We start from the raw sequence: 9560 nt of genomic DNA, 5'->3' as shown, positions 1-9560 counted from the left end.
CAATGTCGAGTTGTTTCGCGACAACTACCTATAAAGACAACAACTTTCACTCAATTCCCGATATAAAACCTTATTGACCGGGAAAATGTATTTGCATTCTAAAATATTTGTTTGAAAATTATGTTTGTTCATCAAAATCATCATAAAAAACTCTAAATCATAAATCTAAATTTCGCCTCCCATGTTTATAGAATATTTTATATATTTTACATTCTCAAATCATGCGACCTCTTGATTACAAATCAACAATATCAAATTACGGATCAATATGTACAGGTTTCATTCACTGGATTAGAAGGTATAGTAGATACATATGGTAGATCACACAAAGCAGAACATGACTGAGAATACTTCAATAATTTGGTCAAGAAATAAAGTCAAACATTTAAGATTAACTTTCTATAGGACTAATTAGATCGGCTTCGATAGGAGCCGACTAAAATATGGATTAATAATAATTTCCACGTAAGACAATTGCAAAACATAGTTTGACTAACTCTGCCTATGTAAAGAATGATCAAGATTTGTCCTTCCTAAATTGATATGTTATGTGAGAAGAAGGTGATATCTAAGATTGAGGTACAATTCAAATCTATTAGATTCGTACCATTTACAACTGGACGCCTTGAAAAAAATTGACGTGTTGTTATTATTATTACAGGTAAGGGATACATTGACCACACTTGCGCAAATATCTCACTTTGCAAATGATTGGTGTTGCATGTACTGTCTAGAATGCAACGAGGAATTTGAGGAAACAAGGCACCAGAAGCAGTGTCCGGAGTATTTTGGATATAGTAACTTAGACCCGATGTAATACTTATGTTCTTTTTTGTTTTTAGTTTTTCCACAATCTATTTATTTAAGAAAAATGAACATCGCAAATACATAACGTCAACAAAAATTAGATAGATTGTGTTTGACAATAATGACTACTGATGGTCCGGAAACGACAAAAGAAAGGAATTGTTGTGGAAGAATTGTTGGGATATACAACGGATTACTTTATACGAATGAAAGAGGTATAACTATTTCGATTCTGAAACACATAAAATTCACAGTATAAGATGACATCAAGTTTAAAGTTAGTAACAAACATAATAGGGCTAACTAAAATGTTAAAAACAAACAAGATATATAAACTTAGAAAGCCGCGAGACTTGAAGAGGCCAATTTTGAAAACTACAATCTTTGAAAGCAACGATCCACAATACCATAATTTTTTTTTTATAAATATTGAACATAGAAGATGTCAACTTTTGGTAAAGGATCTATTGACAACCTATTAATTTGAAATAGGATCATGGAGTACAATATGTGTTCAAGGTTCTTTATGAGGTAATGTGTCGCCAGATTGTATTCCAAGTGAAGGTAGGAGCATATAGAAGTGACAAAATTTCCAAGACTTTTGAAGTTACCAAAGCCTTCGTTAACACGAACTGCTGGGCGCAATACTTTGTTGAAGATTTAATGGCAGAAGTTCGCATATATACAATCCCTTCGAAAAGGTAATGGGTACATACTTTAACACTGTCATCTAATGGGTGTTGAAAAATTACAGGAAAATCATGTCACATTGGAGAGTTTGTATCATCCGTTTGATGCAAAAAAAATACTATTCTCTGCCTATTTGGAGGATCGACAACATGACCATGATAGATGAGTCAGCTGGAGCCAAATAGGAGCATGGGGAGACTTTTATGGACGATATTGATTAGTTGATTTCACTGAGATGAGCGCTGCTGACGACATATTTCCAAAAAAAATATTTAAACTTCCATGTTCATGTAGAGCATTATCTCATTACAAGCAATGAACCTAAATAAAAAAGTGTCTGCAAGTTAAGATTATATTTCTTTCGTTTGAGCAAATCTCCGGCGGTAAAATATTAAAGGAAAAAAAACAAGAAAAAAAGAGAAGAAAATCACAACTATTTTCATGACAAACCCATATTAAATCATAATAAGTTGATAAGTATTTGGGACACAAATTACACGATATATTAAAAATGAACCAACATCATGACCCGTGCCGTAACGGCACGGGTTAAGTGCTAGTCATAACATAAATCATCACCAATCTTTAAGACATTAATCCAATTGAATTTGTATTTAAAAGATGCAATCTGATGCAGAAATTTTGTGTTCTTTTCACCTTCCTTAGCCAATTTCTCCTTTGCTCTTGGAGCTAACTTCCTAGCTAAATTGATAGAGACTGATCTTAAAATGACATTTTTATCCCGTCTCTAAATTTCGCCAATCTACACATTTTTTAAGTGTGAATTGATTGATCATAGAAAAGAATGTATATGAAAATTTACACATATTCTTTAATGCATATCAAGGAATTCTTTGTTGAGTTACCTAATGTATTAGGGATTTATATGACTAGTAGAATTTTAAATCCCATTATGAATCCCTCGGAAATATAATTTCCACCGCCAAACACACCAATAACGTTTTTGTTATGAAGTTGCCCAGGATGATTATCGGGCCCTCCTATCCCGTACATGACGTAAAGCGTAACAACTTATTGACTTCTGATACCTGTTCAAAGTCTTCGAGATTAGATCACCGGAGTCATAGTCTCCTCTTCCTTCTCCGTAATCCGTACAATCATTAGGACCCACACACGGGCTCGGTGGATGCCAACTGTACCTTAAGAGGCGTTCAAGAATAAATCCCCGATACGTATTCCGTTACGACGATTTCAAAAAAAGAACGCAATAATATCGGGATAGACATTATCTCCGCCAAAAAGTACGTCCGATTCCCATAACTCCGTCAATTTTGCATCTACGCAACAAGCAATCAACGCGTGGCAGAAAATTTACAACCCGTAACATTAGCCGTAGATGAAGCAACCTAATTTTTCAGAAAACGCCACGGAATCTTTATAAAATTACAAAAAAGGACACCAAACCCTAGAAAAGGGTGACGCTGGTTCCGTTTCGCTGTAACAGTGAAACATCTACGGATGCGTACCACTTTGATACGTCCATTAAAGTCCTTTTGCAGGTCCCACTATTTCTTTAAATGCCGTGTGTTTTTTTCTTCGTATGTGGGTCTCACACGAGATTTTGATTTGATTATGAGTTGTAACAAACTATGCCATGATTGTTTGATTCGTATCTAATGGATGAAAATTACTAATATCTGATGATCACATATTCAAAGATTTGGGTGTGTAGGGCTTAAAAAAATATTTGTGGCCTGTGCCCACTTCCACACAAACACACAATATGCACAACATTTTTTTCATGGACGTGGCTGGATCTCGCGCCTGTGAATATCTGATACTCTTTTTCCGTCTTCAGAATTCTAAATTTCATGTTAATTTTGTTTGCTATTTATTTCCAAAAATATTGTGAAACTTTGAATTTTAAAAAATCGAATTGATTCAGCTTTTAATGTTGTTTTGTTTGAGATTTCTATCATATTTTATTTATTTTTTTGCATGAATCTATGATTCTTTCTTCTTCTTCTATAAAGTCTTTCCAGATACCAAACACAAAATGTATTATTTTGAAACAACTTTTTGGAGTAAAAGCAGCTTATGAGAGGAAGGAGGAGGGATGGAGATAAGAACAAGAAAGATTTTGTATGACCCATTTATATAAGAGAAGAAAGAAGAAGAAGTTACAGAGTCTTTGTTTGAATCATTTGAGTCAGAAAAAACATTAAAAGGTAGCAGAATAAGTATAAGCAGTGGGGGGGACGTTGCTGTGGTTTACAGAGCTTTAATGGTGTAAAACAGAGTATGAAGTCATATATTAGTACACCGCAGTACATCTCATAGATATAGTCAATTTTCTCTGCATTTTTCATTAACCCCCATTACATCGATTCAGCCTTTCTTTGATTTTTAGTGAGAAACAGAGGAGATTGAAGAGGGGTAAAATTGGAAACTTTGTGTAAAAAGAGAAACAGAGGAATATAGAAAACTGTAGAGATTCACGAGAGTGTCAGTGGAGAGCAACAACAAGAACTGAGGTATCTTTTCTTTTTTTCTCTTTTTTTTAAGGACACGTTGCTCCAGAAAGTGAATTTTTTTGTAGCTTCATTGTGGTTCCTGATTGGATTCATTAATCAAAATCGCTAAACGGATTAATTTGATTAATTATTTGTTTAACAGTTTTGATTTGTTTGTTTATGTCTGTAAATTTATGTTTGTTTAATTTCAATCAAAATTCAAACTTTTTTTAATTTCTTTATAATCACTCTGTTTTAATCTTTATGTCTTGTAATACAGAGGGGTGAAAAATAAAAATTGAATCTTTTTTTTTTTTCTAAAACACATACAAAATTTTAAAATACATATGAATTTGTAACTGACTTGCCGCCCTGAGATTGTGTCACAAAGGGGCAAGTTAACTTTACCGTCCATGTTAATTCCTCTAATATTACGTTATTGGGAATTCCAACCTGGAATCTAACGCATGAAATTTTGGGAACGGGGATGACCGCCTGAGCCAGGGTTCGTTCTTAATTTTTTGAAAAATCATTAATTTTTTCCGCCCATCTTTTCTATTTTTTCTCCCCCACCTTTAAAAGATTGGTGCTTTTTATTTATTCTCTAGTCTAGTCCTCTCCTTATCTTTTCTCTGTTTTCTTTTTCTCTAGAGAGTCTCTGCTTCTGCTCAGTTCTCTGTTTGCAACATGGAATAAGGGAGCGTTTTTTTTTCTATCTATCTATATCTATCTATACATATATATATATATATAGAGAGAGAGAGACAGAGACAGAAACAGAGAAAAAAGTGGTTGTTTTGGAGCGTTTTTTCTGTACAAACTCCACTTGGTCATTTTTTGTTTTGGTTTTTGTTTTAGTTTCAGAGTATCCAAAATCAAAATCATCTACTCTTCTTGTTCTTGTTTCTTCCTCTGTTTCTCTTCTCACTTTTCAAATTCAAAATTGAATCTCAGAGATTGATTAAAAAATGGGGAGAACAACAAGATGGTTTAAGGGTTTATTTGGATCATCATCATCATCATCAAAGAATAAAGAAAATTCATCATCAACAGCATCAGCAACAACACCAACCAGAGCATCACCAATGTCAAAGAACAGTAATACAGTGGATAATCATCATCATCATTATCAAAGAGATAGAATCAATGATAAGAAAAGATGGAGTTTTGCAAAGACTAGTACTACTGGTAAAGAATCACCGAATCAGATTCTTCAGAATAATATCATTCCAGTGAATATACCAGAAGCTGAAGCAGCTTGGTTAAGATCATTTTACAGTGAAAACAATGATCAGAATCAACAAAATAAACACGCAATAGCTGTTGCGGCTGCTACTGCTGCCGCTGCTGATGCTGCTGTTGCTGCTGCTCAAGCTGCTGTTGCTGTTGTTAGACTTACTAGTCATGGCAGAGGTGGAAGTTCCATGTTTAGTAATGGTGGTAGCAGAGAAAAATGGGCTGTCATTAAGATTCAATCTCTTTTTAGAGGATTCTTGGTAAGTATTGATTTCAATTTTTGGATTCAAATTCTTCTGATTATTGGGTTTTCTAAATCTGGGGCGAATTAAATTTCCCTGCTGCTGCAACTAATAATTTATGTTTCAGTACAGATTATAATGGGGTTTAATTCTAATTCTGGGTACTGATTCATTGCAGGCAAGAAAAGCATTAAGAGCATTAAAAGGACTAGTGAAGCTGCAAGCAGTAGTTAGAGGGTATCTGGTTAGAAAACAAGCTACAGCAACACTTTACAGTATGCAAGCTCTAATCCGAGCACAAAATACTGTTCGATCGCAGCAACGAACACGGAGTTTCTCGCGTAAAGATCATAAGTTTCAGCCTCCAATTCGTTCTAGATACTCACTTGTAAGATTCAATAACACTTTCTTTGTTTCTATTTTAGTGAAGTTTTGAATATTTGGTTGATTTATGTTTTCTGCATTTTTGTGTTTCAGGATGATTCAAGGAGTGAGTATACTTCTTCGATTCACAGTAGAAGAATTTCTTCATCAATTGAAACAACTATGAACAACTTGGAAGCGGAGAGCCCGAAAATCGTCGAAATCGATACGAATTACAGGCTGAAATCCTCTTCAAGAACTCGAAGACCAAATGTGACATCAATGTCTGATCTTTCAGAAGAATACCATCAAATCCCACCGCGTTTATCGATTCCGGATAACTCGCGAAACTACCCGGAGAACGATTGGGGTTTTATAAGGGAACATCAAGATTACATGAACAAGTACTCATCAGCAACAGCACAAAGCACACCAAGATTTGCATATTCAGCAGGGTTTAGCAACGGCAGCGGCTTACCGGTCACACCAGCAAAAAGTGTATGTGCAAACTCGCATTACAACTATTCATGTTATCCAAGTTACATGGCAAATACTCAATCGTTCAGAGCAAAAGTAAGGTCTTCAAGTGCGCCTAAACAAAGGCCAAGTGCAGTGCCAAGTCCTAGGAAGAAGCTGTCATTGATTAATAATGACATGGTGGAATCAAGGATTAGTTTAAGCAGTAATGTTAAGATGAGAAAGTCATGTTCTCAAGTTCAAGATGTTTTGAATTTTAAGAATACTGTAATGGGTAATATTGGATTAGCAGAAGCATCAGCATCAGAAGAAGAGATTGGCACTAAAGGAGACGGCCACCAGGGAGGAGGAGGAGATTATTTGCAAAGTAGATGGTAGTGGTGTGAAATCAAGAAAAAAGAAAAATGTTTGTTCATGAGTTTGAATAAAGCTGTCTAATTAGGCTTTTGTCTCTTAATCTTTTTACTTAACCTTGATTTTTCATTGACTAATTCACTATTTCTATTACAAAGTAATCCAACAATATAACATGAAATGCATTTGTAAATGAGTAATTCATCACTTTTTCGGGTTCTTGGTCAATTTTTTTTTAGAGTTTTTAAGTTGATCATTTGTCTTTGAATGTTATGAATCACTGGTTCTGAGATTTTTAGGATAAATGTCTGAAAATCCTCTTTTTTATGATTGATTGTGAGATACAATATTTTGACATGAAATAAAACAATCCAGCGTTTTGACATGAAATATGTTCATAAACGAGTCATTTTTTTACTTTCGAAGATTTTCTGTCAAAATTCTGTTTAGAATCTGATCCAGGCTGTGAATGTCATGGAAGACTGTTGTTTGTGAATCCACCTACAAGATCTCGTTGTTTTCTCATAATTGAACAAATGTTTAGGGAACTTTTAGGTTTAGTCTATTTCTGATTTTGTTTTCAAAATGGGGGTCTCATCCAAATAGTCAATTCTTAGGATACATGGAATCTTTTATCATTCCCTGATCATGTCATGTAGGACCTGCAAGACCCATAAAACCCTAGAGTAGGACCAACCTAGATGGTAGCTGCATGTGTATTATGTGTCTATATGCTCATCTTGAATTTGTCATTGCCCATTGTTGGCTATTGGGTTTCGGGCTGTGTTTTTAGATTCCCATTACTTGTTTTTGATATGTTTTCCATTGTTAGTGCTAAAGAGTAAATTCTGTTTGAGTAATGATAGACGTACAGAAGAAAGCAACCGTGGAATGTACATCGAGTGAAATGAACGGTCACAGATGAGCGTGCTTAGCATCCGGAGGGGGTGTGGGTACTCGGTACATTTTCTTCGGTCACTCTATCATTTTTGATTCTGTTTTGGTTCTCTGGTTGTTGAGTTTTTAAAAATGGTTTGTAAAATGCGATTGATTTGTGAAACTTTGTCTTCGAATGAATTTAAGAATGGTTTATGGAATTGGATTTGTTTTGTGGATTAAAATTTAAATAGGTAGTTTTGCACAATTGGTGTACGGATGGTAATTTGAAATTCCTAATGGGTTGTTAATACGACATGACAATATTTAATCTAGATTTTTGGCAGTGTGGAAAAACTGGTCATGTACAGATGGGGCAGACCAATTCCAAAACATCTCAGAAATTCTGGGAAGAAAAAAAAGATGACCACATCTTCGACTGAGTGTTACGAATCAAATATCTTTTTTAGGAATCATATGAAGCCCTTTTTATGTACCAATAATTATATTTATCGTACCTTTTGAAATAAATTGGCCCTGAAAATCAGTAGAACAATACAAGTTTGGTAAATGATGTACCCGCAATTTCCCTTATGTGAAAAATCATCACCCAATAGAAGTTTCAAAGGAAACAAGTCTCTCCAAAAAATTGATTTAGTGTTAAACTTTTCAAAGTAGTAGTTAGTTTCGAAAAAGATCGTAGCTTTCTGCATGTCTTGTTTTGCGGAAATCATAAAAATGAGCTATAATTTGAAATCAAAGCAAAAAAAAAACTAACATCAATATCTGCAAACATTTCCCCTTTTTTCTTCCCTTTAAACGAAAGCAATGTCTTTAAAAACCTGGCTTGATTGGAATATATCCAGATTAATTGGGGTATACCTAATTTTAAAGGGATTCTTTTTAAGGGTTTTAGGGGAAATCTTAATGGGTAAGTTATAAAACTACCCTTACCCTTTAAAACCTATTACCCTAAATCGGTTTGAATCTTTTCATCTTCATCTTCTCTTCTTCTTCTCCTCCACAACCATACCGGCTCCATCATCCCCCACCACTAGGAGTGTGCAGAAAAACCGAAACCGCGGTTTTCACCTGCAACCGTCCGTAAAATTACGGATGAAAATAAATCCGCAAGAGTCTATGGATCGGACAGGGTTGACTTTTCAAATCCGCAAGGTTTAGCGGTTTGGTTGTGGTTGGACTTTGAAATCCGCGGATTCACCCGCACCTGCAAAAATTGAGTTTTAGATTTTAGATTAGATTAGATATCTCTAATTTAATTTACTAGGAATAAGAGGTTCCTCCTCTTCAGAAAACATTTCAAGATATGCATAATCTTCTTGAAGAAACTGAAGGTTTTGAAGCTTCTCGATGCTTGCATGTGATCCACTCCGTGGGTTGTGAGAACTACTGGAAAAAGAAGTTGTGCCCTCCTCTTGATACTGAATATAAACACAAAACAAGGTTGCAGTTAATTATTCGTCAAAGGTGGTCTAATGTGGACAAGAATCCTGCTAAAACACTAATCCATAAAATTTATCCTGATGTTTGTCAATTCATAGAGGAAATTAAATTCGTTTTCAAAAACAAGGTGCTACATCAAATTATTAAAGATCACTACACTTATCAGTTGCAGTGTTAATTAAGATTACTACCTAGTAAGTATATATTGTACTCATAATGTTGTGCAACAAAACGTTGGCATTTGCTTCATTGTTATTAATTTATTATCATGGGAGTGAGACAGTGAGTTAACATAAATAGAGAGATCAATTACCCATACAAAGGGATTTTCATAGATAGGCAGACTTTTTTTTTATTATTTTTTTTAAATTCTAAATCCGCGATTAATCTGCATCCGGTCCGCATCACCCGTTAATCCGTGGATGTCAAATCCGCGGGTGATTGGGCCAGTTACGGTTCAATTTTCCAAATCCGCAACTATGACGGTTTGGTTGCGGGTGACCCCTAATCCGCAACCGTCCGTCCGTTGCACACCCCTACCACCACAATCAAAACTCGTCGATTAATTCATTGAAAT

The 9560-nt window shown here is 34.9% G+C and overlaps 1 protein-coding gene across 2 annotated transcripts; it reads left to right on the top strand.

Annotated features, from left to right (window-relative positions):
- The first annotated feature begins 3219 nt into the window (after positions 1-3219).
- Positions 3220-6870, top strand: LOC113296339 (protein IQ-DOMAIN 14-like). Of its 2 annotated transcripts, XM_026544647.1 has the most exons (4): positions 3220-3992; positions 4926-5467; positions 5628-5837; positions 5927-6870. In XM_026544647.1, exons 2-4 carry the CDS (start codon positions 4940-4942, stop codon positions 6665-6667), a joined length of 1479 nt encoding a protein of 492 aa, XP_026400432.1. In that variant the 5' UTR covers positions 3220-3992; positions 4926-4939; the 3' UTR covers positions 6668-6870. The 2 variants fall into 2 exon arrangements, with proteins under 2 accessions (XP_026400432.1, XP_026400433.1); XM_026544648.1 differs by lacking the exon at positions 3220-3992 and having other exon boundaries at positions 4031-5467.
- Positions 6871-9560: the final 2690 nt, after the last annotated feature.

This window comes from Papaver somniferum, chromosome 7 (genome assembly GCF_003573695.1).
Source record: "Papaver somniferum cultivar HN1 chromosome 7, ASM357369v1, whole genome shotgun sequence".
Lineage (NCBI taxonomy): Eukaryota > Viridiplantae > Streptophyta > Magnoliopsida > Ranunculales > Papaveraceae > Papaver > Papaver somniferum.
The sequence above is the reverse complement of the archived record's forward strand: the minus strand, read 5'-3'. Positions and strand labels throughout refer to the sequence as shown.

Bases quoted from the DNA above. Each gene is read 5' to 3' on its own strand.
- LOC113296339 (XM_026544647.1), top strand. From the start codon at position 4,940: ATGGGGAGAACAACAAGATGGTTTAAGGGTTTATTTGGATCATCATCA. The intron at 5,468-5,627 runs GTAAGTATTGAT...GATTCATTGCAG, and splicing joins CTCTTTTTAGAGGATTCTTG to GCAAGAAAAGCATTAAGAGC. The intron at 5,838-5,926 runs GTAAGATTCAAT...TTTGTGTTTCAG, and splicing joins TTCGTTCTAGATACTCACTT to GATGATTCAAGGAGTGAGTA.